The 27,904-nt window shown below is 31.1% G+C and overlaps 5 protein-coding genes and 1 long non-coding RNA gene across 7 annotated transcripts in view; 3 read left to right on the plus strand and 3 right to left on the minus strand.

Annotated features, from left to right (window-relative positions):
* The window catches only part of LOC128398142 (muscarinic acetylcholine receptor M5-like), a 58,084-nt gene extending 48,467 nt beyond the window's left edge, over positions 1-9,617 (minus strand). Inside the window, exons 1-5 of the mRNA XM_053358970.1 lie at positions 9,058-9,617; positions 7,469-7,758; positions 5,672-5,966; positions 5,274-5,389; positions 4,035-4,188 (exon numbers count right to left, since the gene is read on the minus strand). Of these exons, the coding sequence (XP_053214945.1) occupies positions 4,035-4,188; positions 5,274-5,389; positions 5,672-5,856 (455 nt within the window). The 5' untranslated portion in view covers positions 5,857-5,966; positions 7,469-7,758; positions 9,058-9,617. The remainder of the gene's footprint in view (positions 1-4,034; positions 4,189-5,273; positions 5,390-5,671; positions 5,967-7,468; positions 7,759-9,057) is intronic.
* Positions 9,618-9,787: 170 nt separating this feature from the next.
* LOC128398132 (E3 ubiquitin-protein ligase arih1l-like) lies at positions 9,788-14,146 on the plus strand. Of its 2 annotated transcripts, none has more exons than XM_053358956.1 (7): positions 9,788-10,814; positions 11,089-11,151; positions 11,241-11,456; positions 11,645-11,751; positions 11,905-12,150; positions 12,960-13,385; positions 13,572-14,146. In XM_053358956.1, exons 1-7 carry the CDS (start codon positions 10,389-10,391, stop codon positions 13,657-13,659), a joined length of 1,572 nt encoding a protein of 523 aa, XP_053214931.1. In that variant the 5' UTR covers positions 9,788-10,388; the 3' UTR covers positions 13,660-14,146. The 2 variants fall into 2 exon arrangements, with proteins under 2 accessions (XP_053214931.1, XP_053214930.1); XM_053358955.1 differs by having other exon boundaries at positions 9,790-10,814; positions 12,954-13,385.
* A 1,444-nt stretch (positions 14,147-15,590) lies between these two features.
* On the minus strand, positions 15,591-16,500 carry LOC128398143 (uncharacterized). The gene is made up of 2 exons (XR_008327060.1): positions 16,256-16,500; positions 15,591-16,126 (listed from the first exon to the last, which is right to left on the minus strand). It is a non-coding gene; the product is annotated as an uncharacterized LOC128398143 (long non-coding RNA).
* Positions 16,501-16,626: 126 nt separating this feature from the next.
* LOC128398136 (enolase-like) lies at positions 16,627-19,718 on the plus strand. Its single transcript, XM_053358965.1, has 6 exons — positions 16,627-16,766; positions 17,292-17,400; positions 17,520-17,671; positions 17,923-18,635; positions 18,730-18,846; positions 18,960-19,718. Exons 2-6 carry the CDS (start codon positions 17,316-17,318, stop codon positions 19,189-19,191), a joined length of 1,299 nt encoding a protein of 432 aa, XP_053214940.1. The 5' UTR covers positions 16,627-16,766; positions 17,292-17,315; the 3' UTR covers positions 19,192-19,718.
* A 643-nt stretch (positions 19,719-20,361) lies between these two features.
* On the minus strand, positions 20,362-21,608 carry LOC128398138 (putative methyltransferase DDB_G0268948). The gene is made up of 2 exons (XM_053358967.1): positions 21,264-21,608; positions 20,362-21,095 (listed from the first exon to the last, which is right to left on the minus strand). The coding sequence occupies exons 1-2, from the start codon at positions 21,546-21,548 to the stop codon at positions 20,538-20,540; spliced, it is 843 nt and encodes a 280-aa protein (XP_053214942.1). The 5' UTR covers positions 21,549-21,608; the 3' UTR covers positions 20,362-20,537.
* A 942-nt stretch (positions 21,609-22,550) lies between these two features.
* Positions 22,551-27,265, plus strand: LOC128398130 (ubiquitin-protein ligase E3B-like). Its single transcript, XM_053358953.1, has 8 exons — positions 22,551-22,787; positions 23,138-23,322; positions 23,389-24,318; positions 24,394-24,506; positions 24,574-25,203; positions 25,279-25,397; positions 25,473-25,587; positions 25,658-27,265. Exons 2-8 carry the CDS (start codon positions 23,224-23,226, stop codon positions 27,003-27,005), a joined length of 3,354 nt encoding a protein of 1,117 aa, XP_053214928.1. The 5' UTR covers positions 22,551-22,787; positions 23,138-23,223; the 3' UTR covers positions 27,006-27,265.
* The last annotated feature ends 639 nt before the right edge of the window (positions 27,266-27,904 follow it).

Here is a 27,904-nt window from a genome sequence, read left to right on the forward strand (position 1 = left end):
ATGATAACAACAAATACTAAAGATATTGTATAGACAAAAGGAGATAAAAAGAAATTCCGTAATCTTGGAATCTCCATTTTCAGAACTTTCAGAAATGATGGAAGAGTAAAAGAAAATAAAAAAAAAGTTCTAATGATAATGTCGATAATGATTCTGTGATTGTTGGTGATGATAATAAATATCACTAGAAAGAGCAGAAAATAATTCAAGTGACACAAAATGATATGAATCATCAATATATCATCATGAATTATCATGATTCGGATTCTGAGTTGAACACATGAAACAAAAGTCTTGATATTCATCAGTCATCTTGATTTCATGAGATGATAATAATTGCTTCCGATATTGATCAACTTAAATCACTTCTTTTCCTGGTATTCAGATATATATTACAAGACGATAACTTATCATCATCTTCATCCTTATAATCATAATCATCTTCATCATTTTTGCTTTTTTTTAAAAGCTCAATCATTCATTACCTTTTTCAAACTTCCGTTTCCATCTTTTCCCTTTCCGGTTTCGCATTTACCTTCCAAACAATATTTATCATTCATCATCATTTACCTAACCAAACCTCACCCTCCCTCCTTAATTCCCACCGCAATGAAATCTACAAGGTAGCCCAGAGAATGGTAATCAACTCGATTGTTACAGTTAATTGTGATTACAATTAGCTCAATCTAATTAATCATCATTATTATCAAAGTGTTTTTTTTGTCTTCATCGTTGACAATATATTTAATTATGGTTAACATATTAGACGACGACACTTTAAAAATATCAAAAGAAACAAATTGTTGTTAATCAACTTAATTAATATCAGAGAAAAACAATTGTTGTAATGTCAAAATGTTAACTAATTAACTAAACAATCAAGAAAGAAATTGAAAAGATTCATTTTTTATTTCAATTCAGATGAAATCATCTCAATGAGAAATGTTTCAAGTTGAATGTTAGTCTTACATGTTGTTGTTTTTTTCTTGTCTCCAAGATTAATGAATAAAGGAAATGAAAGGATGAAGATGATGATGAGAAAAAAAACAGAAGATAAATGATCGTCATCATCATCATTTAGGCCTGAAAATGTGAAACTCTGAATTTTCATGGTGAACGAAAAAAAAATCATGAATCTTCATTGTTGATTAGTCGTAGCATCAGTTTTTTATGTTCATTCTTGTCTTCGTATATTAATATATATATACAACATGTTATTGATTCAACAACAATTCAGAAAACTTATCATGAAATTTTGCCTCCAAGTTTCAGCTCATTACAGGGTAGAAATAAAGTTCTGAAGGAATTTTTCATCTCTCTCTCTCTCTCTCTCTTTCTCTTTAAACTCAGTTACTTTTATCTGACTTTCTTATGAATTATGTTTTTTTCCTTCAATTTTCATCATCAACATGGTGAAAAAACTTTTCAGTGTAACTTTTTTTCTCTCACTCGCCAATATCACCTCTATCATAATCATCATCTTCTTCATCAAGATCTTTCAAGAGATATGAATATTCTGGTGGTTACCATGTAAGCGCAAGAGAGACTAATAATTACCATGAAAAAGTGAGAAGATATAATATGTATCATGGAAAAAAGTTTTATTATCAAATTCTAGGTGAAACTTGAAGTCTCTCTCTCTCTCTCTCTCTCTCTGGTAATAAGGCAAAGCTTTTGAACCAAGAGATGTAAGAGAATGGAAGAAGATGATGGCAAGAAGAGAAGAAAAAAACAATATTGAGAATGAAAGTTCTGAAAGTTGGAGTGAAAATCAAAGAGAATTTTTCTTTTTTTCTCTACACAGGTGAGATTCTGGGTGTGGGTGGAGTGAGAGATATGTCACAATTTGACAAGTTAAAAGGTGAACAGGGAGTTCATGGGGAGAAAAATATATTCCTTTGAATATCTTCCTCAACATTGGCTCATTGATATCATCATTTGGATGATTTTAATGATTCATTTTGGTGAAGAAAAAGTTCTGGCAAATTTCATGCATGAAAATTTATTGAAATACAATAAAAAAAACCTCTGGAAATTATCATAATTAAATTTCCTGTATATTCAAAACGTTTTTGCAAACACGATGAACAATTTTAATTGTCAATCAAGGTAAATGATTGAATTTATTTTCTTCCTATTCAATGAAAAGTTCATGATATATAAATGAGAATTCAGAACCAGGAACAAGCAATTACATCATAATCATTTAACATGTTTACCCAATATTTTCCCACCAATAACAAACAGTAATAATTTAATTTGTCATCATTTTTCATCATCATCAATTTAGAATCACAAAATCAGAGTAACTATTTTTTTCATTATTCATATTTACTGATATAATTTTCTCTCTCTAACTATTCAAATATAATCAAAGTTATTATTAATAATAATAATTGTTACCCGCAAGTACAAACAATTAAAAGGTAACAATCAAAAGTCTCAATTGAATTAAACAATAATCAATTGATGATAAATTGTTTGGGTAACAATTAAGTTGATCAAATTTGAAATTGAAAAGTTTTTTTTTGTTCAACCAAAGAAAATGAAATATCAATTCAAATGAAAATAACATTGAATTTCATTGAAAAGGATTAGAAGATGAGAGTGAGAGTGAGAGTGAGAATGAGAATGAGTATTCATTTATGTGCCTAAGTATTTGTATAAACATATGCAGGATGGATGAGATATTCATGGATGAAGATAAGCAGGGAGAAGATAAATAATATCAATGGAAAATATTCTCTTGAGGATTCTGACAGAATTGAGACAGAAAAAAAGTTCAATATTAACTCAACGAAGAAAAAAGAAAAAAAATATCATATTAAATTAGTAGATGAATTTATCATCTTCATCATCATTCAATTTCGCTCCCCTTTTCCTTTTCCACTTCCTCTTCAGAAACATTTTACTCTCTCTCTCTCTCTCTCTCTGCCTGTGAATACCCTCATGTATTCAATGGTTACTCATAGAAATCATGATAATATATTAATGTATTAACATTCTGGTTGGTTAAACAATTTTTTCTCCTTCCTCGCCCCTCTCCCTGTGTATATACTTGTCCATTCTGTTGGTCAATTAGACAAATAAAATGTTGATTCATTTTTGAATACCCTCTACCTCCTATTTCCTCATACTCTCACCAAGTGGACTGTCCACCCAAGCAACTCTATTTGTCTATTAATAATATTATTAGATATAAACACTAATACATAATAATGATCATTATCAGGGATAATCTTCAAATTCTGGTATGAAAAATGTTCATGCAAAATTTTAATCTCTCCTTGACTCTCTCTCTGACTCTCTCTCTCTCTCCTTCCTTCCTTCTTGACCTTCTTATTTTTATTGTCCATCTTACAAACATTCTGGTCATTTGATGATTTATCGTTATCATGTTAAGGTGAAAACCTCAGGATAATAACCAATATAATGATCAATATATTCATGAATTTCACTAGTATGATCGTACTCATTTCCAGCCCTGAAATTATATCATAAATTTGAAATCATTCAAGCATTAACCTTATATCCAATTGACAACTACTATAAGTATCGATAAAATTATTTATCAGAATAAAAAAGTTGGAAACTTTCAATTTTTTTGTCAAGGAAGAAAAAAAATATCTTCATGATTTTACATGAACTTTAAATTCTGGGAGAGAAAAATTCTGAATACTCTCAACTATTACATATTGTAGATGATCATGATAATCAAGTGATTGGAGTGCAAACAGTAACAGCAGTTAAACTAATTGTTTGCTAAATTTCCAAGTCAATTGATTTGCAAGTTTAATCATCACCATAATATTCATCATGGTGATTCAGCTAATAAATTCAACTAAATGTTCAGCTATTTTTATAATAGCATTTGTATTGATTGTCATTTCAATTTTCGGTTCATAAAGAAAAACTTTGTTATGGAAAAAGAAAAAGCTTCTTGTTTGAGATATAATTATATCGTTATAACTTAAATTTATCACGAAAGTTTCTGGTTCATGGTGCAAGTGAAACAAAGAAAGTTCTGGGTTTACCTGAAATATCTGTCAAAAGATATGATGAGCAAGTTTAAAACTGAGGCATTTGAGATTAAATAATCAATAGCAAGCCAAGTATCACATATGAAGGGTCCGAGTGGCCATCGTTCCAATAGAGTGTATAGAGAAAAAAGTGGCATTGATATTATTCCTGAAAGAGAGAGAGGAATGAATTTTATTGAGATGAATGGTCAATGAAAAAGGTCACAAAGTTCAGTTGATAAAGAAAAATTTCTTAGAATTCTGTGAAATTCAGTCAGAATTTCACTTGGAACTTTTATCGAATTTAAACTTTCTTGTTTATTTTTCGCTGTTCAGACAATTAGTGTTTCTGATTGATTTATTAGATGAGTTTACTCTCTCTCTCTCTCTCTCTCTCTCTCTCTCTCTTTTCCTCTTTTTCGTTAATTTAATGATTGATTTTATTACCATGAGTCCGGTGGTTGTGATGATGATGATTGATATTTAATTAGTTTGAATGTTGAAAAGGATGATACGTGATCAATTCTGTGAAAGAGGCTGAAAAAATAAAGAAGAAACAATTTTCTTCTCTTTCGATATCTTTTTGTCTTCTTTTCTAATTATTATATTAATTCTTCTCTCTCTCTCTCTAAATATCATCTTTATCATCCATTGATTATCTTCTCTTAACCCACTTCCCACCTTCCGTTTTATGTCCCTCATCTTCATCATTCCTTAACTATTTGTGGTCAAAGTGATTGGTTCAACTATTTTCATGGTTGGATAACCAACAGAATTTACAGTTTCTTACCTACAGAATCAAAGTTATTTCATCATCATCTTCATCTTCATCTTCATCTTCCTCTTCCTCTTTATCTTCTTCCCACCTCCTAAGTCTAACTCGAAACCATTAGAACAAAAATCTTACTTAGTTTTTTTTTCAATTCGAACTCACATAAAACTAACTAACTCTCTCTCTCTCACTTTTTTATCCATCTTCCTCTATCTTGTCTTCATCATCTCTAACATTTTATCTTCCTCCCATGAGTATGACTTGTTGTCTATTAAATAGACAATCAATTGATTACCAAATGATTTATATCGTTACCGTTATTATTTTTATCTTGTTAGTCCAGAAAAAAAAACACAATCAAATGTTTCAACATATCGATAAATAAAGTCAACCAAATCAATTAATCAATCAAATGGAAACCATCAAATGAAAATCAAATAGAAACGGCTAATTGTTGATAATAGTAAATTTAAATTACTCACCAATTAAAAAATCAGCAATTGATAATGATAATAGAAAGTAATTTGAAATAGTTTGAAGTTGCTTATCCATTTTGAATGAAATCATCACCATAACATTACCAACAATTGTTATAATACTTTAATTAATCAAATGAGAGTAAATAATATAATCAAAAACATAGAAAAACAATTAGTGATTAATTAATATACATATGAAACAATTAACCAATTGTAGGGAACAACAAAATCTGCTTTTGATCAAGAGTTAATCTTATCATTAATATTCATTTAGTATCTCAACCATATTGATCAACAATCAAAAGCACATTTTCAAATTGATAAATTGTTTGAAAACAAAATACATTTAAAATTAACGGAAAAATCAATCAGCTGATTAATTAGATTGATAATTTAATTACCTGAAGCATCCGGAAATAAAGGCAATTATTATGGTCTCAGCAATTGAAAAGGTTTCTTGATTGGGATGATTATCAGAGCCAATTATTGACCCGTTATAATTAACAGAATCATTGTAATTAAGGTTGTAATCAGCTGAGTTCAATGTGATTGTATAAGTTGATGAGTCTACAGTTAAATCCATCATCGATTTGATAATTAGTTAATTGTTCTAATGTTATAATTAAACAACAGGTTAAATTACTGTGCATATAAAGATCGACTAAGTAATAGGAGAAAACTTTTTCACTTTCGAATCTGTAAATTGGGAGAAAACAATAATAAAGAAAAAAAAAAGTTTCGTTAATCCTTATGAACAAAAGATTCTATTAGTAAATTGATTATTCAATGAATATCGTTAATTATTATCATGATAATTAGAAAATCATATCATTAACATGAGAATAGACAACAACAACTTGTTAACATGAGATCCGTTTCCGTTTCCATATCAATTCATCATCATTTTAATAGACAAATTTATAAGTTTATTAAATCAGCTAATTGTTGTTTAATATATTTGATTAATATCTTTTCATTTATATTATGTTAATCAACATTTACCTTTACACAGTTAATGAGTTATCAAGTTAATTAACTTTAGTATTTTCCTCATTATAATGATTGTATAATATATTTGATCAGGCTGATTGTTTTTTCATTCAACTGGATTAATGATAATTAAATTGTCTATAGTTAATTGTAACTTGGTCATTCTTTTCAATATTTAGACTTGAAGAGGAAAAAATTGATTAGAACTCGATAAAGGCGGGAAAATGTTATTCTTTCAAATTGGATTGTTTTTGTTTTCTTTGATTCTATTATTTTATGAAGATGATGAGTGAGTTGTGATCATGATGATCATGATGATTTCTCATCATCTCCACCTCTCTTAATACTCATTATCAGCTCTCTAAAAGTAAATTATTAGTTTTCTTTCACTATGGTTACATTATATTCAATTCAATTGACCCAATGAACTGAATAAATCAACTCAATTTTTTTTTCTTCGTCTTCATTTTTACTTCAAACTTGATCAAGTTACACCCAAAGTTTCATCACTTATTGATATTTCAATTGTGTGAATACATGATGATGATAAAAATCTGATGAAGAAAAAAAAATATAACTGATCATCATCATGAACATTATCAGAACATAATAATTTTATCCTTCTCTCTCAACTAAACTTATAAACTTATATTATAAGTTGATCATTATTGGAACACAGAAAAGGATATCAGTTGTCAGAATTATTGAGTTATTATTGATTTATCTTCATCATCTTCTCCATGTAATATATTTGGTGCACTTGACGATGAAAAGACTGATGATGAGGAAGATGATAGAGTGTGAAAATGTTAACATTTCCATTTGCATTCAAAGTCTATTCAATATATTACATTATGTTCAGTATTGAATGAAGATGATGAAAGAGAGAGAGAGAGAGAGAGAGAGAGAAAATCTTTTCTATTTCTTTTTTATCTTCATCATCTTCCAATAACACCATCAGTCTCATTATGAAAGATAAAGATGAGACAAAAATGATGACAAACCTTTAATATTAATCTAACGGTAAATTTGTCTTCTCTTAAACATTTCGATTATGAAAAGCTCTTTCGTCATTCTCTGACTCTCTCACTCTTGCTCTCTCTCTCTCTCTCTCTCATCTTTATCTTCATGGTAATTCTGAAAAGATTGAAATTATTTGGGAAAAAATATATTTTTCCATAGGTAACTTATTAATTGAACTTTCTTACCTTTTAATGTTAATTGTTGATCCTCTTTGTAGATGGTGATGATTTTTTTGATGAAATTAATGATGATTATAATTAATCTTCCCTATTTTCACTCATTGTTTACTTCATTGTTTAATTACTTTAATAAATAGTTGATAATGTTGATAATATCAAAAGAAATGTTAATATCAAGGTGAACTTTTTTCTTCTCATCTCTTTTGATCTTTACTAGATGAATTTGAGCTCACTTTTTGTACAAATCCATGAGCTGTCATCATAGTGGCAAAAAAACGAGAGACTCAGAGATGATACTGATGATGATGATGGAGAGAGAGAGAAAAGAAAGAAATAGAGAGAGATTAAGATGCAAGATGATGAAGATGATGGCTTTTGGATTAAGGAAGGAAAAAAAATCTTCATCTAAATTGAACAGAACTGAGAAAAAAACTCCAAGGGTTATTATCAAGATATTAGTCACTTATAGTAAAATCAACATGATCAGAATATCAACCGGAAGTAGTATTGATGATGATGAGCAAGAATTGAATTGAATGAAACAACAATACAAAATTTTCAACAAAAATCTAACATTGAACAATTAATTTGTTACTTGGGTGTTGCTTTTGTAGTCTCACAGTAAATTGTATTACCTTAATCATAATATAAGTTAATTAACTGGTGGTTTTAACCTCGACTGATTGATTGATTAGTTAATCTTAATGATGATTAAAAAAAATTCCTAATACCACAGAATAGATTAAAGTTGAATTACTATTGATGAGGAGAAGAAAAAAGTTTCTTTTCTTTCTACACGCAAGGTAACATTTCTTATCATCATATTATCATGATGATATGATGATAAAAGATGAAGATGAAGATGAAATTGATGATAAAAGAGAGGAAGAGAGAGAGAGAATGATGATGATGATGAATAAGGAAGAGAGGGGAAATTATCTTCCATGGGAATAGTTTTTCTTTTGAAGAAAAAGTTTTGGAAAAAATTTATCATGGTAACACTTTGGGCTCATGATAACAACAATTTAGATTGTGAATCAACTCAAGATAATAAACATTGCCTGAGGGGAACAATGATTATTATCATCAAGATGAGAAAAAGAAAATTTTTAAATTGTTGTTTGATTATCTTATTGTTTGCTTATCTAATTTCAATTGTTTTGATTGTTTATATGGTGAATTTTGTCTGTGATTTAATCCAATTGAGATTTTATTTGCTAATTGTCGTCACAATTTAAAAGAAATGATTGATGATGATTACTTAGTAATTATGGTTTTTTCTTTTAGCTTGATTAAGGTTAATGTAATTTTTTTTAATTCTCATCATCATTAGGTAATTTAAATCACTTTGGGTTATTGTTTTTGGTCACAATTTAAATTGTTTTCTGTTTACACAATTTAATTGATGTTGATTATCTGCTAATATGCTTATATGATTGTCCAAAGGTAATTCATGGAAATTAACTGTTGATTTAACACACAAACATTGAATTCACTTTAATTGATGTTTGATCATGTTGATTATTTATGTTTATTTTTTTTTCTTCACATCAATTGGTGATTTTGATGAAGGAAAATTGATCAAATAAACTTACCTTTTTCTGTTTTTCGATGATACAATTTATGATGATGATGATTATGATGTTGTTGTTGTTGTCGGTGGTGTTGGTGATGGTGATGATGATAAGATGATGAGGATGATGAAGATTCCGTTACTGTTTATCCTTTAAGTTTAACTGCTAAGGTTGAAGTCAAGACTGAATTTGATTCTGATCAAGAAAATCAAATGAACTAATGGTTAACTTGGTGGAGCCACTTGAATCTCGTATCAAATATTTATCTTCATGAAACATTCATGGGCATTGGAAGATTAGATTTTTTCATCATCATGAAATTTGATCATCTTTCTGTTTATCTTATTCAATAGAGAGGAAGAAAAAAATGAACAAACAAACAAATTTACCTGGAGAAAAATAGAGAAACAAAATTCGAGGGAAAAAAGAAACGTTTTGTAAAATTTGTCTAAACTTTTCGGTCGTTCACTTAATCGTTTCAATAAATATCGAAAATATCGTCAATTATTTGAATCCTTTGTTTCTTCCTAATTATTTTCATATTATTTCATTTTTCGTTCAGTTTTCTGGTCAACAAAAATCAAGAATCAAAGTTTAGTATGTTGATTCTCTAATAGATGTCACCAGGATGAAGAATTTGGAGTGACACCTGGCGGAAGGAAGGTTAAGTTAAATTCGATTTCTATTTAAATAGTCGGAGTTTCTTTAAATTTGCCTCCTTGTTGCTCGTCAGCTGAGTTACTCTTGTATTTTTTTATAGAACAGAACTTGAGAATTTGAGATCTGAGAACTGAGTGGACCTTTAGAATTATTGGACATTTGGAGCGACCTTTTTTTCTTCAATTTATTCTCTCTTTTTCTCTTTCTCTTCGTCTCTAATTTGTTCCATTTACTGTGCTTCAACTTTCATCTTTTTTTCTCATTCTTACTCTCTCCTTTTCTCTCCCTCTCTCTCTCTCTCTATTTTTCTCTCTTTCTCCTTCTCTCTCCCTCTTCGTGTTTACTTCTCTCTTTTCATCATTTAAATTCTTTTCTTTCTTTCTCATGAATTTTATCTAACACCATTCACATCTCACCATATCACAATTTCTAATTATCATTGAATAATTGTTGTTTCTTACTGTTTTTTTCTATCAATCTCTTTCTCTCTTTAAATTTCTCTGTCTGTATTTTCTTTTTCTCTTTCTCTTATATTCTCTTTTTTTCTGATCCGTTTTTTTCTCTTATTCTCACATCTCTCTCTTTTCTGTCTTTTTCTTTTTCTCCTTCTTTCTTCATCTTCTTTTTACCTTTCATTTTGTTTACCTTTTTCTCGGTGTTACTTCAACAACAATAATCTATTGTAGTTAATTATGTCTAATATGGAATCAGATCCTGAAATACTTTACAACGAGTCAGAAGAGGAGGAAGAGGAGGACGAAGATGACTCTGGAAATGAATCAAGTGGTGGAGATGATGATGATGGTTTATCGGTTGCTCTACTTGACTCTGAGCCTGTTGTTTCTGCTAACATGTCCGGTGGTGATCGTATGGAGGATGATGATTTTCCATTTGAAGTATTAACTACTGAACAAATTATGCAACATATGCAAGACTGTATACGAGAAGTTAACAATGTAGTACAACTTCCACCAACCATAACCCGAATTCTTCTAAATCACTTCAAATGGGACAAGGAGAAACTCTATGAAAGATATTATGACGAGGATAGAAAGGTTCTATTTAGTGAAGCTCATATCATAGACCCGGCTGATGCCTACAACAATCAACAAATTAAGGTGAGATTGGCTAAGAAAGAGAGAAATCTCCAATAAAAATCAGTTAACTCTTTTTCATGTCTTCCAATTAACCTACACTTCCACTCAATCTCAATCTTCCAATAACCACCAATATCTTGGCCTAATTTTTTTTCCTTCTTCTTCCTTACTTTTTACTTCCAATACTCTGCTACCTTCTTACTCCTGATTACCTTGTCGTTCTTATTTTCTCTCTCTTATGTTTTTGAATTCTATTAATTATTTTTTTTTTCTTTCTCTTTTTTCAACTGTAAAGAAACTCTCGTATTCCCATGAAATGGAAACTTGTATAATATGTTGTCGAGACTTTCCAGCATCAGTAAGTTAATGACTCTATCTATTAATTAACATGTGTCAACGTTAATCTAATGATCATTTTTCTTTGATATTTTTCTTTCTCTCTCTTAGATGTTAACTGGCCTTGCTTGTGGTCATAGATTCTGTAAAGATTGTTGGAATCATTATTTAACAACCAAAATTATGGAAGAAGGAATGGGAAACAAGATTTCTTGTGCAGCTCATGCCTGTGACATTCTTGTCGACGACCAAACAGTCATGAATCTCATTACTGATAATAAAGTTAAACTGAGATACCAACACTTAATAACTAACAGTTTTGTCGAAGTAAGCAGTTAATCAACGATTTTCTTTTCCTTTGTCTTCTTGACTTTCAATCAATCTACTCAATTCAAGCATTTACCATGGAAGCTTTTAAATCTATCCATCATCATGTTCTAAAATAATCGTTTTCTTTCCAATCTAATTTGACATTTAATGTTTTTCTTTTCTCTTTTTTTTTCTCTCTCTACCAGTGCAATAGATTGTTAAGGTGGTGTCCAAAGCCAGAATGTAGCCACAGTATAAAAGTTCAATATATAGATTTTCAGCCAGTTAAATGTACATGTGGAACTATTTTCTGGTAAAACAATTACACGATTCAACTTCCATCCATTCCTGTCAATAATTATCTCCCTTCACATATTATATTAACCCTCATTACAAAACTCAGAACCAAATAATTTATCTTCTAACTTCAATCCATCTTTTCTCTCTCTCTCTCTCTCTCATCTAGTTTCCTGTGTGGTGAAAATTGGCATGAGCCGGTCAAATGTGATCTTCTTAAACTTTGGAGGAAAAAGTGTGATGACGATAGTGAAACATCCAATTGGATAGCAGCCAATACGAAAGAGTGTCCTCAGTGTAATGTAACCATAGAAAAGGATGGTGGTTGTAACCATATGATTTGTAAGAATCAAAACTGTAAAGCCGATTTCTGTTGGCAATGCCTTGGACCCTGGGAGCCACATGGAACCTCTTGGTAAGATAATTTACTTCCTTGTTTTCTTCATCTTATCTTTATGTCTTTATCTCTCTCTCTCTCTCTCTATCTCCTCTGTCTTACATTGTTTTTCTTTCATTATCATCTCTTTTATGATTGAATGAAAAATCTTTACACTTTTACTTTATATCTTTTCTTGTCTGTTTGTCTGTTTGTTGATATGGATGATGTGGATACGCCACACAAACAAAATCCATTGGGTTGTATCAAATTGCGATGAGCACAAACCACCAGAAAAAAAGTTAAATAGTAAACATTGTAAATCCAGACACAATCATTACCTGGTCATTGATTCCTAATTTTTTTCTTCTTCATCTTGTTGAACAAAGTTTCTCAACCTTTTACCTTTTTTATTGTCATGTGTTCAATTACTTTTTTTTTCACAACAAATCAATACACTGAACATTATCTCTATTCCATGATTTTGATCAATTTTTTATCAGTTTTAATTATCTTTAACTCATCTCTACTTGTTGTTTTATGTATGATTTATTTTCTTTTGCATTTTCCATTATCAATTATAAAACTCCGCTATGTGTGACTCGTGTTGACTTCGTTTTTCATTTATCGCTTACTCTTTTTTTAATCCTAACCAACACACCCAATATTTGGATCTAATTTGCATAAGTTAAACACTTTTCATATTTTTTTTTCTTCCTCTTATATATTTTTCTGTGTCTTTAATTTTTCCCATCTCTCCCATGATTATTTACTATTGATATTGATTCTAATTGTTTTTATCTCCTTCTCTCTCTCTCTCTCTTTTCTTTCCTTTAATTCAGGTATAGCTGTAATCGTTATGATGAGCACGAAGCGAAAGCAGCACGTGATGCCCAAGAAAAGTCTCGAGCTGCTCTTCAACGGTACCTTTTCTATTGTAATCGTTACATGAACCATATGCAAAGTTTAAAATTCGAGCATAAACTTTACGCTTCCATAAAGGAGAAAATGGAGGAGATGCAACAACACAATATGTCCTGGATCGAAGTACAATTTCTCAAAAAGGCTGTTGATGTTTTATGTTTGTGTCGAGAGACTTTGATGTACACTTACGTTTTCGCTTACTATCTGGTTAAAAATAATCAATCAATTATTTTTGAAGATAATCAGAAAGATTTGGAAAGTGCCACTGAAACATTATCTGAATACCTTGAACGAGATATAACAAAGGACAATATTGTTGATATCAAGCAAAGAGTCCAAGATAAATACAGGTAAAAATAACTAATTTTATATTCTAATTATTATTCAGTTCTTGATAGAGACCTTTAATTGTTACACAGTTTTCAATACTTGTAGCATTTTTTTTGTTTGTTTTTACTCAATGACTAATCAATTTTGTCTGATTCATTCTCTTTTTTTTCAATGATTGTCATCATGGTTTTTTTTTCATCAATTAGGTACTGCGATAGTCGAAGAAAAGTTTTATTGCAACACGTTCATGAAGGATATGATAAAGACCTTTGGGAATATTCTGTTAAACTATGACCTTTCATATCGTAATTATGACCCCTGGGTGGACACAGTTTGCGGCAACAGTTAAATTGCTTGGAACTGGAGTGTTTACAAAAAGATGAAAAGAAGATAATTCTACAACTAAATTCCTATTGACAACTAAAGAAGTGAAACAATTTTGTAAAAATTATTGCGCGACTTATATACATATAAAATACCAACTCAATCACGAAACTCCCTTCCCCCAACCCAATCAACTATGCCAACAATTAACCAGTAATTAAAGAGTTGGCTCAATTTTCTTTGGAGGAGATCAGATGATAAGAGACATTCAACAACAACAAATCATTAAGAGCAATCAAGACAAAAGAGCATTTTTTGGATTACTCCCTTTTCCCTTTTCGATATTATTTTTTTCCGTTCTCAGTGATGGGAAATCAGAAATCCCGTTTCTAGAGTTTAAATTATGTTTCGCTGTTATATTGTAACCCGTTGAATTAACACTTAATCACCAAAAATACTTTAAACATCCACACACACAATCACAAAATATAACCAATCCTGTTTCGAGTAAATTTGCTGCCAAAATCCGACACATACTGAAAGATGGAAAACAAATTGATTCCTTTTATTTTGTCACTTGAAACCAAAAGAAAACACAATTCCGAACAAATCTTATTCAGAGAGAGTCATTCAAGAGGTTGTTGGTTTTCATCATGACGAGAGAGCAGTTGAATTATTTAGCCATCGTCATCATCATCTTAATCATTGGAAGAGATCATCAAAGTTTTTTTCAATTCACCTTCTCATTTGTAATAATGTCTTTTTTGTTTCCATCGAAACTTTCACATTCATACTAATAGTAGAGAAACCGATAAGATAATCCATCAAAAAAGTTATATGACCCATTTGAACCGTTAATTGCCATCATTTTGTCATCAAATCATCAACAATTTAGGATAAAAAAGTTTTCTGATTAAGTGCAAATCATTTTGGATAAATTTTCAATGCATGTGTATTATTGTATATCTCCTCTGTGTGTGTTACCGTGAGAGTTGATGTTACATGTAATCTAATTATTAATTAATCTGAATTACAAATTAAGGATTAACTTTGGCAAGTCTCATTTTCAACAAACATCCTCCCTTTATGTAAAAATTGTCATCCCAGTGATTTGATATTCCACCACGACTACACCTCATCAAACCCTCTCTCCATCATCGATACTAACCAAAAGTTTAGGTTCATTTGGTACATTTAAATCAACTGTAATTGAAACATAAATGCATTTGTTTCTCATCAAATACCTGAAATTTAAAAGTGAAATAAGTTACCTCTCTCTCTCTCTCTCTCTCTCTATCATTCTGATATCAACATCATAAATTCATCTTCCTTAATCTTTCCCTAACTCTTTCTCTCACCCATTTCTATCAATTCCCTCTCTCACAAATAATCCAACAATTAATTTTTTTGTCTCTTTTTTCCTTTTTTTTTTCGTCAAACGGATTGAGAAAAAAAAACTCTGCGATCATCATCGAAACCTTCAGAGCAAGAAGGAAATTCACCTTCACCTGTAATTTCAATGTAATTTACAGAAGATTTAAAAAAAACAATTAAAAAATATATTTCTCTTTGTGGAAGAACTAAAAAAAATGATGTAATAGTGTCGTCATTGATTAGTTTACATAATCGCTGAAAACGGCTTGCAAACAATTAAATTGTAAGCATCAAATTTCCGATTTTTAAGTAACTGATATCGGAAAATTTTCGTTGTTTTTTAGTCTTAATTGTGTTTAAAGCTAAAAGTGGATTTTGCTGATTGAGTGACTTACTGTTTATCTATTAACGCTCTTTGTGTGTTACTAGATTTTAAAGAGAAAGAGAGAGAGAGAGAGAGAGAGAGAGAGAGAGAGAGAGAGAGAGAGAGAGAGAGGGAGGGAGAAATAAATTCGCAACAAAAAAGATCAAACTAAAGATGAATGTTATTGGTTTGGTCTTTTTTTGTGTCGCTTTGATGATAATGGAAGGGAGAAAAGACCTTGAGAAAGCAATATGTGATTCTCCCTTTAGGGTGACCCAAAAATCTTGACCTGACCTTGACAAGGTCACAAGTGTAAAAGAAGTGGGATGATGATGGAGAAGGGAAGATTGTATATTCCACAAAGGGATCTCCTTTTTGTACAATTTCTAAAGAGAGGAAAAGTAAAAAAGGAAATGGAAGGAGAGGAGAAAAGAAAAAGGGACAAAGAGAAAATAGTTAAAAGTCTAAAAATGAGTTTACGTAACAGTATAATGGGTTAACTTTAGGGAGGGTTGAAGGAGTGTTGGGGTGGATGAGGGAGGGTGTGGGTGGATGAGGGTGTTGTGGGTCATGTGTAGGCCTTTGTGGGCACAATGAGTTATCCTTTTCTCTTTCCATCCATTGTAACCTAATCCAGAACATCACACAAACATAAGTACTCTTTTAATCCGAACAAGTAAATCAAAATTAAACATTAACCTATAGAGAAGAGAAAAGGGAGAGAGAGAAAAAATTAAAAGTAATTAGTGAATGTTTGAAACAAAAAGAATTTAAATTTAGAGAGAAAAAAAGTCAATGTAAACAGAGAAAAAAAAAATCTATTTTCACCTATTGAAGAGCTTTCGATGAAATTGAAACAAAGTATCATCATGGTTATTTCTCTTCCATCCCTGAATCAGAGATAAACACGTTCCAAAGATAATCCAGAAAAAGATTAAGACAAACCAATGAGCCTAAAGATTATCTTGACATTTGGCTTATCCAACATTCAATTGTATCACAAAGTATTAAGGCTTACCTTTCATGAGAGAGAAAGAGAAAGAGAAAGAGAAAGAGAGAGAGAGAGAGAGAGAGAGTCTTTTTATATTCACTTTAATTTGTTATAACAAAGATGATGACGATGGGGAGAAAGAGAGGATATTTGAAAGACATGAGAGTAAATCGAAAGAGAAGAAGAGGGTGAATTAGACAGAGAAGATTGAAAATATCGAAAGAGATTCTGACCTTGAAATGTTCTTTGAATGTGGCTCCCCCTTCAATTCTCTTTCTTTTCGGTCTTCCTTTTTCTCTCCTCATTCTACTTCTTTCTCTTCCTCTGTGAGTTACTCTTGTTCCCAAGGTAAGTTCATCATGTCCTCTCGTTTTCTCCTTAATTGTTTTTCTATTTAAGAAAATTTTGTTATAATTGTTACACGATTTTCATTTTTTTCTTCCTTTCAATTGTTTAATTAACATCGTTAATTTGTAAACATATTCGCAACAATTAGTTATCCTCATAGTATCCAACGAAAATGGTTAAACATTTGATAGAATCATTTTCTTTTCTTCTCTTTTTTTTACAATTTTCTCTCAACAAGTCATTTACTTTTCTTTTTTTCTATTTTAAGTTAAAATTTAGTTGATTTTTTTTAATCCCGTTTTTAGTTTTGTCTCTCTTTGTGTTAAATCCAAAATTATCTCAATTTTGTTGATTGGAATTAATGTTTTTTATAATGTTATCTCTTTACCTGTCACTCTTTTTCTTCTAATTCATTCCTGTTTCGTTGTTGTCCGCATTTGGATTGGATTGGCTATTGGATTTATAAAAATTACTGTTATTATTGTTTCTACCTTAATCGATCAAACTATCAACCTAATCATGAAGTCTCTTAGAAAGTTAAAGAAAAAGATGCCCATCCAATCAATTAAAGCAAGACAAATCTACGACAGTCGAGGTAACCCGACTGTTGAGGTTGATCTTATCTCTGATAAAGGTGAGAATTTTTTTTTCTTTCTGTTTTTCTTTATTCTCTTTTAATCAATCGATATTGAACCTTTTCTAAATCTTATTCAATGTTTGACCTTTACTTGGGTTTTCTATCCTGTTTGATAGGTTTGTTTAGAGCTGCTGTTCCAAGTGGTGCTTCTACTGGTGCTCATGAAGCTGTTGAACTTCGGGATGGAGACAAAGCCAATTACATGGGAAAAGGAGTCCTTAAGGCCGTACAAAATGTCAACGAGATTCTTGCTCCTGCCATTGTTGGGGTAAATTTACTTGGAATATTATTTTTTTCCTACCTTTGTCTCTGTTGCTAGGGTGTGGAAATTCACAATATTGATCATTAGTTATATGGTCAAATTGATTTCTTAGCTTTGAAAATTGCTATATTTCCTTTCTCAATCTCTCTCTTGCTCTCCCTTTCATTTTATTTTCTTGTTTTTCTATGCACTGATTTTATGGGTTCCTATTCATAGATGTTTATATATTTATTTATAATCAACTGTTCTTTCTGTAGAAATTTGAACCAACCCAGCAAAAGGAAATAGATGCCGCTATGATTCAACTTGATGGAACCGAAAACAAGGGCAAACTTGGTGCCAATGCTATTTTAGGTGTCTCACTTGCCGTCTGTAAAGCTGGTGCCGCTGCTAAGGGTGTCCCATTATACAAACATATTGCCGATTTAGCTGAAAACAAGAATATTATTTTACCCGTTCCCGCATTCAATGTTATCAATGGAGGTTCTCATGCAGGTAATAAACTTGCCATGCAAGAGTTCATGATCTTACCCACCGGCGCAACCTCTTTCACCGAGGCCATGAGAATGGGATCTGAAACTTATCATCATTTGAAAGCGGTTATCAAGAAACGTTTCGGTCTTGATGCCACCAGTGTCGGCGATGAGGGTGGATTTGCTCCCAACATCCTTAACAACAAGGATGCCCTTGAACTGATCAAAGAGGCGATCAGTAACGCTGGTTACATTGGTAAGATTGATATTGGTATGGATGTTGCTGCATCTGAATTTTTCAAAGATGGTAAATATGATCTGGATTTCAAGAACCCCAAGTCAGATGCCAGTAAATGGGTTTCACCTGATGAATTGGCTCAACTTTACAAAGATTTTGCTGCTGATTATCCAATTGTTTCAATTGAGGATCCTTTCGATCAAGATGATTGGGAAGGTTGGAGTAAATTTACCGGTAGTGTTAACTTTCAAGTTGTTGGGTAAGTTAATCATTCCCAAAATCATCAACATTTTGATTGTCTCAAATCATTGATTATAGTTATAATTTTGAATTTTTTTTCTCGACAACTTTAGTGATGACTTGACAGTCACCAATCCAAAACGAATCCAAACTGCTGTTGAAAAAAAGGCTTGCAATTGTTTACTTTTGAAGGTTAATCAAATTGGAAGCATTAGTGAAGCTATTCAAGCGTAAGTCTCATCATTTAGCATCTTCTCTCTCTCTCTCTCTCTTTTCCTTTTTCTGCTACTTGTCTAATCTTGTTCTTTTTCTTCCTTAATATCTGTTTCCATTTTGGGATTAGTCATCTCTTGGCTAAATCCAACGGATGGGGAACTATGGTCTCTCATCGATCTGGTGAAACTGAAGATTCAACCATAGCTGATATTGTTGTTGGTCTTTCAACAGGACAAATCAAAACTGGAGCTCCATGTAGATCAGAACGATTGGCCAAGTACAATCAAATTCTAAGAATAGAAGAGGAATTAGGATCTGCTGCTAAATATGCAGGAAAAGATTTCCGAAAACCTCAATAATCTTAATCTGCTTACTATCATTGAGGTTTTGAAGGGATTTTACCTTATGAAAAAATCACCACTTTACACACTCGGTCCCCCAAACCTCTTAGAGTCTTTTTTTTGTTTGCCGAATTTCATGTTTACAAACTTGTGGTGTCCTAATTTACCAATCAAGAGAAATCCTTTTACAATTATTGTTCCGATTTTCGATTTAAAAAGCAAATCCATTTATTTGATCAATTTTCAGTTGTAAATCGATCAATTTCGATTTGTTAATTTAATTTAAAAAGTGGAAATTTTGTAATCAAAACGAAGCAAATTTAGTTTTCAATTAATTTTAGAAAAAAATCAAAAAATTAACTCCTTTTAGGCTCAAAATTTCCAGAGCTCATCAATCTGTCTCTCTCCCTCTAATCTAAATATATTGGATGAGAAATCTAATCATAATCTCTCAGATATATATTTAAATCTAATCAACTAATTATCACTTCATCTTTCCCTCTATTATTATATTTAAATTATAATAATAACAGTTTATTTAATTACTTTCAATATGTTTTTTCGGGTTTGAAGTGGATATTTATGTAATTCTAATTGTAATTAATTTATCCTTAAAAAGATACATTATATTTCAGGCCGGACAAAAAATGATCGTTTACAAAATGAAACAATCAAGCAAATGGAAAACAAAATTTAATTTCCAACCAACAAGATTGGTAGGGAAACAAATTTAATTTAAATTCATCTTATAATCTCTATAACAATTAACTTAATGTTAACTTTAATTAACTTTAACTTTCCTTCAATTTGTTTACCTTATAAGTTTCCCTTTAATTTGTGTTGATCAATTTGATGATCTCTGTTTCTCTCTCTCTTTAATTTAATCCTTAATTTCTGGTCTTGATTCTGTTTTCCTTTTATAATTAATATCCAATAATCTAATCAATCCTAACGCAAAGAATTATAAAATTGTAATTACAATTAAACGAAAACAAATCACAACTTAATCACATTATTTACATTTCAATTTAATGGAAATAATTTAATTATCCCAATAGCTAATAGTTGTAAACTAATCATCAACTATTATTGCCGATCTATTGATAATAATAATTAAAATTTTCTAGCTAATTAACTTTTTAATTTGTTGACAATTCACACAATTAGTTAATCGTAATCACAGTTACATTTAGTTGGTTGATTAACTTTTTATTGATCGACTCAAGGTTATTTTGAGATTTAATTGTGTGTGGGTGGAAATTGAATCGATAACAATTAACTTATCAGATTTAACTGATTGCTGAAAATATAGCTGTTAATAGATTGGAAATTTGGTTAATTGTTACAATTAGAATTGATTTTATTTACTTTTTGAAGCAAATGATGAAAAAGTCAAAAACAACATCAATTTGAATTGACGATAAATCTTTGGTTCCAAAGATTTGATTCAGTTGGTTGATTGTTTCCTTCATGTGAGCCTCATGTTTTTCCGGATATTTTTCCATGAATTTTTCACTTACACCATGAGAATTGAGTAAATCAATTATGTAACTTGCTGGTCGACGGAGAGTGACCTCAAACGATTCTTCATGACAAACCTTTTCAAAGGGAAGGTCAATACAACGATATTTGGCCTGAATTTGATCGGCATATATTTTCACAGGGAATCCATGGTCTTGCCATAGTTTTCGTGTTCTTTCAATGATTTCAACAACTGAATCGATAAATGATGAATTTGAACCATCAGCTAATCGGATTCTTGGAACTTGATAGTAACTAATTACCACGAATAAACCACCAGGAACCAGCAGAGAATCAACTTTTCTGTTGAACTTTTCAATGTCAAAGAAATGAAGAGCCTCACAAACGGTAATCAGATCAACTGAATTATCGTCCAGGGGAATATCTTCACCAGAACTGACCTGATACATGATAAAAACATGATAACAATCAGAATATTAAAATATTCCAATTACAACGGAGAAAAATAAAATTAAGTCATTTTCAGCTTGACTTATTGATGAATATCAAGTAAGGTTGATTATCTAATTTTGTGATTTAAATAGAAATGAAAAGAATTGAAAATTTACCTTGAATGAAACGTTGGTGAATCGATTCAGCTGATTAGCGATTTCGAGTTGAGGTTCACTGATATCATAGCCGATCACTTGGTCAAAATGATCAGCTAATAGGAAAGTCGCTTGACCAGAACCACAACCAACATCAATTGCTGTTGACCATTTGCCATTAGACTTTGGATTAACTGATTTAGCCAATTGATTGATGATCGATTTAACCAAATCTTTAGTTGGAATTGGTCTCACCTCATTGTAAATTGAGGCCATTCTAGTTGAATCATATTGTTGAGTTGACATGATTTGTTTTAACGACAAACAGATTTCAAATTGTTATGAACAAACACAGTTTTATAATGAAAAGCTTTCTGATAATCATGAGATTAGATTGTAAGATTGTAAATGACCTTGAAAAGTGATTATAGTTAAGATAATTTTTAACCATATAAGGTTAGTTAATTACTATAGTAACAAACAAATCTTAGTTGAGCTTATTGATCAGCTCGACCCTTAGTAATTTTCACCATATGATTGGTAAATTCATGTTTAAGTGATCAATGTATCTTGTACCATATCTTGATTATAGCTCAGAAATTGACCTGAGAAGTTGACCCAAAGTTGATTCGTCGCTGAGTCAATCTCGAATTTAGATTCGAATTGAATTATTAACTTAATTGCTAGAACTTAACTAAAGAAATAACCATAAGCGCGAAGATCCATCAACTATCATACAGATTCTTAAAGCATTTAATCAGTCAAAGAAAAACAAACCGATTCCTTTAGTCGAAGCGATTGATCATCTCGATCAACATCTACAAATGTAAATTCTCATCACCAATCAACAAATCGACAATCATTTAATCAAAAAACTCCCTTTCACCTTCACATTTACAACAACTACGAATAATTTTCTCGACAATTGCAATCACCTCAAGAATCAGAATAACTGTCACCATCATCGACACCCAATGGACTTGTAGGTCCATAACAACCCGAAGATTCAATGACAATTTCAGTAATAACACCATTCGATGAGATGGAATCATTCAAAGTTCGATAAATAGATTCTTCTTCCAAGTTTATTGAATGGATTCCGTTGAAACCAATATAGCCCAAGGGGTCGGTTCCGTTTCCACCAACAACAACATGTCAATAGATTGAAGTTGTAATTGATGAGAAAACTCTAAAAATAGTGAAGAAAATAAAATTCAACTTTAATTTCGTAGGTTTGAAAAAAGCGCTTCTCTTTTTCTCTCTCATTCCATTGAACCAACAATTCTTGTTGAATTTAGTTTTCATTGATTTTATTTTTGTTTCTTTAATTATCATCTCATCTCATCTCATTAGATTGATTGATTAGAGTTTTAATTGATACTAATTTAGATTAATATCATTCTTTTAACTGTGATTGAGATACATTTTAATTTGGTTGATTATCTTTTTCTTTGTTAATGAAACACTTTCATGTTCATCACTTTGTCTCTACCTTGGTTTCTGGTAACATCTTTGGGTTTAGATTATCCTTTGTTAATCATTTTGGTAATTATTTGCTTTAATTAACTGTTTTACTTTCATTTTTATTTCATTTTATCATGTTGACAGTAACAATTAGTAGGAAAATGTCTTGTCCTCTTCATACTAATGCTCCTAATTATCGTTCTTACTATTTTATTCTTTATTTTCTGCTTGTTTTTTATAATCTCTTCGATCATTTTTCAATAATAATTTCATGATTATCTTTTCAATCTAAATTCTCATTTAATATGATCAGTAGTTGCTACCAATATCATCAATATTCTAATGTTATTTACCTTTGAATCTTTGTTTCTTTGTTCTATTCTTTTTTATTTGATTTCTTTGTCTTTCTTTCTTTCTCTCTCTCTTTCTAGGCCTTTGAAATTTACTGACTGACAGATTGACTCATGTGACTCATTAAGACATTCACATTGTAATACATCAGCAAAGTGTCATCATCATGGTTAATCTAAAGGAAGAATTCATTGAGCAAACAAAAGCTGCCCGATTAAACAGAGAAAAAGAAAAGAAAATTCATCTTAGTGCAATAATCATCCAGGTAATTGTGATGTTTCATCTGTCTCATTTTCTGTTCCATTTTTAATCTCTGTTTGTCCTTTTATAGAAATTTTTTCGTGGTTTTATATCTCGTAGACGATTAACCCAAAAATTTATCAACGATTTCAATGATTCCATTAAAGATTGGAAAGACAATGAAGAGAAGCCCCAATTTATTGAAGCATTAACAGCATTTCGAGCCTTTAACAAATTACTCTGGGTAATCAACAGGAAACAAGATCTACAATTGTTTGAGAAAATGTGCCGATACATAATCGCAACAATGTTCAATTGCGATTTAACCGTTGAAAGTAAAGTGGCCTATGTTGTGGTTGCCTTTGAACCAAATTACACCGTTCCCTGGATCCACCAGATTAAAATTATACTTTCCCATTGTTCAAAATTAATTTCAACCCTGAGGCCAGAAAAGGCAAATGAATTTCGCTCTATTATGTTATTCCTTAACATGATGGTTACCTTTACCTCACCCTCTTCATGGCCCATTTTAACCCAACAATCAACTCATGCCAAAGATTATTCCAATTTACGTCCAGTTATGAATCAGCTGTGTACCAATGTTCTTAACACCCTAGTCACCAAAGGATTTCACCTGAACCTTCAAAGTCTCTTACACAAAGGCCTTTGTAAAAGTAATCCGTCCCTGAATAAATCTTCACTCACCGCTGTTTGTACTCTCTCCATGAGACACATGATTAACTGTTCATTCAATGAAATTTCTGTCAAATATTTCCTAATTCATATTCTATCAACTCCTGGACTCATTTATCACCTCAACTCGACATGTCCAGAAACCATGCAATCTTTTCAGAGTCAAAAACTTTTCACCAAATGTATTAATTTCCTCAGTAATGAGGCCACTTCCAGTCAATTATTTGAATCTCTCGAAGCCAATTATGGCCTCTGTCTCTTGGCTAATCTAATCAACTTAAGTTACATTGATCAAGATCAACTTAAAGAGTCATTGATGGACTTTGTGGTATGTTTATATTTTATTCCAATTACTGATATTATTATTATCGAGAGTTTAATTTGTTTAATTTAATTTACACAGATAATTGTTGGTCGACTTCTAGAAGGCTGTCAAAAGTATGTCACTAGTAAACAATCAAGTTTAACCCACTGGCATCCAATCTTGGGCTATTTTGCTCAAAATGTTGATTCTGGGTAAGTGATTACATTTGATTAGATGATAATTTTGATAATTAATTTACAAATTCTATCAATTTTTAAGGCTTCACGAATCATTGATCTATGTGAAAAAGCAACTTCAATTCTTGTGGAGTGTTAAAATGATCAACATTATGTTTGATTCGCTATTTGAAATTACCAAAAATAATCATCGCACCAGTTCAACGAGTTCATCTCGTAAACAAAGTCTAATTTCAACGGAAAGTGGTTACACTAATCATGAAGAAATTTCGACAGTTAATCACTGTGACTCCGATTATTCCACATCATCATCATCATCATCATCATTCCTTAATCGAGCAACTTTTCTTCGACGGGTTATTGATATCGCTTCGATTGCAGTAAACAAGGCAACAAATTCACGTTTATCAAGCTCCTATTCATCAGCAAAAGATAATCGGAAATTTGGTTCACCCGAAGTAACCGTGATCTCACTTATATGTTCAATGTACGTTATCGCCCTTGAAACCCTTTCACAGGTCAAAATGGACATTCTTACCGGCCTTTGTTATCAGGATCTTATTTTACCAAATCTTTGGAAATTTATTTCCTCCTTTGGACCTAAAGACGGTTTAAACGCTTTCCTCGATCTTCTCTCCGTTAGTCCTAAAGCTTGTGCTTTCGAATTTCAACTTTTAATTCTATTCTGTGATTGTGCTACTCACCTGATTACGTAAGTTTTAATTGTCATCTCTTTTTGTTTTTAATTTGTATTCCAAACATATTAAATCAAACGATTTTCTTTTAGTATTTTAGATGAGAAGGAATTTTATGAAGAGCAGAAACCGTTTTCTCTGGAGATATTACATTCGATTTCCTCTTTTCTAAACAATTTAGTCTATCGGATTATCGCGAATAATTTAATAGGTAAATTGTTTAAATTTCAAGTTTGTTTAAGGTTAACTTGTTATTTGATTGTTTTCTTTTCTTGTTTACAATTAGATTTAAAAAACATCTCATCAAGTCAACTTTTAAATTCAACTCATTCACTTTTAATGGTTCTTTACAAGAGAGACTCAAGACGAAGCTATTTACCACCTGATCATTGGTTAATTAAGTAAGTTAATCAGGGAATTTATTGAAATTGATTGTTTTACTAATTGTTTTTGTTTTGTTTTTCTCTCAAGGGATATCAAAGTTGCTAATTTCCTGAAAGATTTAGAAAGTGGAAAAAAATCTTGTCAATTGTTGATGATGAAAGTTCCTCATATCATTCCCCATAAGGAGAGAGTTGTACTGTTCCGTAAACAAGTAAACACTGAGAAAACTGTTCTAGAATTAACTGAGACCTCTTGTTCCTCACCGCAATCAACTTTAATCACAATTCATCGATCACGTATCGTTGAAGATGGTTACCAACAATTAGCTTTACTCCCATCTCAAGCCTTGAAAGGAATTATAAGAGTTAAATTTATCAACGAACAAGGTCTAGATGAAGCTGGAATTGATCAGGATGGAGTTTTCAAAGAATTTCTTGAGGAAACAATTAAGAAAGTTTTCGATCCTTCGCTCAATTTATTCAAAGTAACTTCTGAACAGCGACTTTATCCTTCACCAACTTCTTACATTCACGAAAATCATCTATCACTTTTCGAGTTTGTCGGTAAAATGTTGGCCAAAGCCGTTTACGAAGGAATCGTTGCCGATGTTCCTTTCGCCTCCTTCTTCCTGGGTCAAGTTCTTCACCAACAACAAAGTGCCCTTTACTCATCTATCGATGAATTACCCTCACTTGATCCCGAATTGTATAAAAATTTAACTTACGTGAAACATTATGATGGTGACGTTGCCGAACTTGATTTAACCTTTTCCGTTGATGAAGATTGTATGGGTAAAATTGTTTCTCATGAACTTATGCCCGGAGGGAGAATAACTTTAGTCACTAATGAGAATCGAATTAGTTATATACACTTGATGGCCCATTTTCGAGTTCACCGGCAAATTCGTGAGCAAACAGCCGCTTTTATCCGTGGATTTCGATCAATTGTTAATCCTGATTGGTTAACAATGTTTTCCACCCCCGAGTTTCAACGACTCATCTCAGGAGATAATTCACCCATTGACCTTGGTGACCTTCGTCGTAACACCAAATACTATGGTGGATTTCATAATAATCACAAAGTAATCAACTGGTTTTGGGACATTTTAGAGAGAGACTTTAAACCGGATGAGCATCGATTATTACTCAAATTCGTGACCAGTTGCTCGAAACCTCCGTTACTTGGATTTACTCATCTTAAGCCACAATTTTCAATTCGATGTGTTGAAGTGAGCGAAGATCAAGATATCGGTGATACCGTTGGTTCCGTTCTTAGAGGGTTTTTCACTCTTCGTCGTAAAGGTCCAGTTAACCGATTACCCTCTTCGTCGACATGTTTCAATTTACTTAAATTACCAAATTATCAAAAGAAATCAGTTCTACGAGATAAACTTCGTTATGCAATCACGAATAACACTGGATTTGAATTATCTTAATCACCGCCAGCGAAATGAACCAATTATGACCAAAAATTAATCCAATTCAGTAACTAGTCATGTTGGAAGACTTGGAATCAAATAATTAATCATATTACATGATTATCATCATTTGAAGCCATATTTTTGCATTTCTTTTTTTTTCACTCTTTTTAATTGTCACCATTGAAATTGATTGGTTTTGGCAATCAACACGAAAACAATTAACTTTCACTATTTTACCTCATAAAGACACAATTGATTTGTATTTTGTTTTTTAATTTCACCTCTTTGTTTTTGTTTTGTTTACCTGTTGAATTAATTACCACTAGCAACATGTCAAGATTAACTTTTTTGATACAAGCAAGTTAATTAATCACTTTATTAATCCGTTGATTGTGCCAACAGTTAACTAATTTTAATTCTGGCAATGGATTTTGTTTATTTAACTTTCAATTCAACCAAAAATATGTAAAAAAACACAATCAAAGGTTTAATTTTTTAATTTTCTTACACCATAGAGACTTGGATAAGAAAACAAAAAAAAACACTTAATACAAGTTAATTAATTAACTCAATTAGTTGATTGTTGGATAGAATCAAAGATAAACTTGATATCTAATATTTAATTACCAAGGATTTTCTAGATTAAAATTTTTTCGCAAATTTTTGGATATGAAATTTTTTCATTTCTAATTTAAAAATCTATTAATAGGATTAGATTATTATAATTATAGATTTAAACAGTTAACTAAATCAATTTTGAAAAGAAAAGGATTGAACCAGATTAAACTCTCAGAATAATTATCAAAAATGGCGAACGACTTGATAATATGATGAATTATCTTGATTGTTTCTCAATTGGATTTTGATCAATGAGAGGCTTAAATCTGTCATGATTGAGACGATGATTAATAACA

Source organism: Panonychus citri, unplaced genomic scaffold (assembly GCF_014898815.1).
Source record: "Panonychus citri isolate SS breed McGregor unplaced genomic scaffold, ASM1489881v1 Contig00045, whole genome shotgun sequence".
Taxonomy (NCBI): Eukaryota; Metazoa; Arthropoda; class Arachnida; order Trombidiformes; family Tetranychidae; genus Panonychus; species Panonychus citri.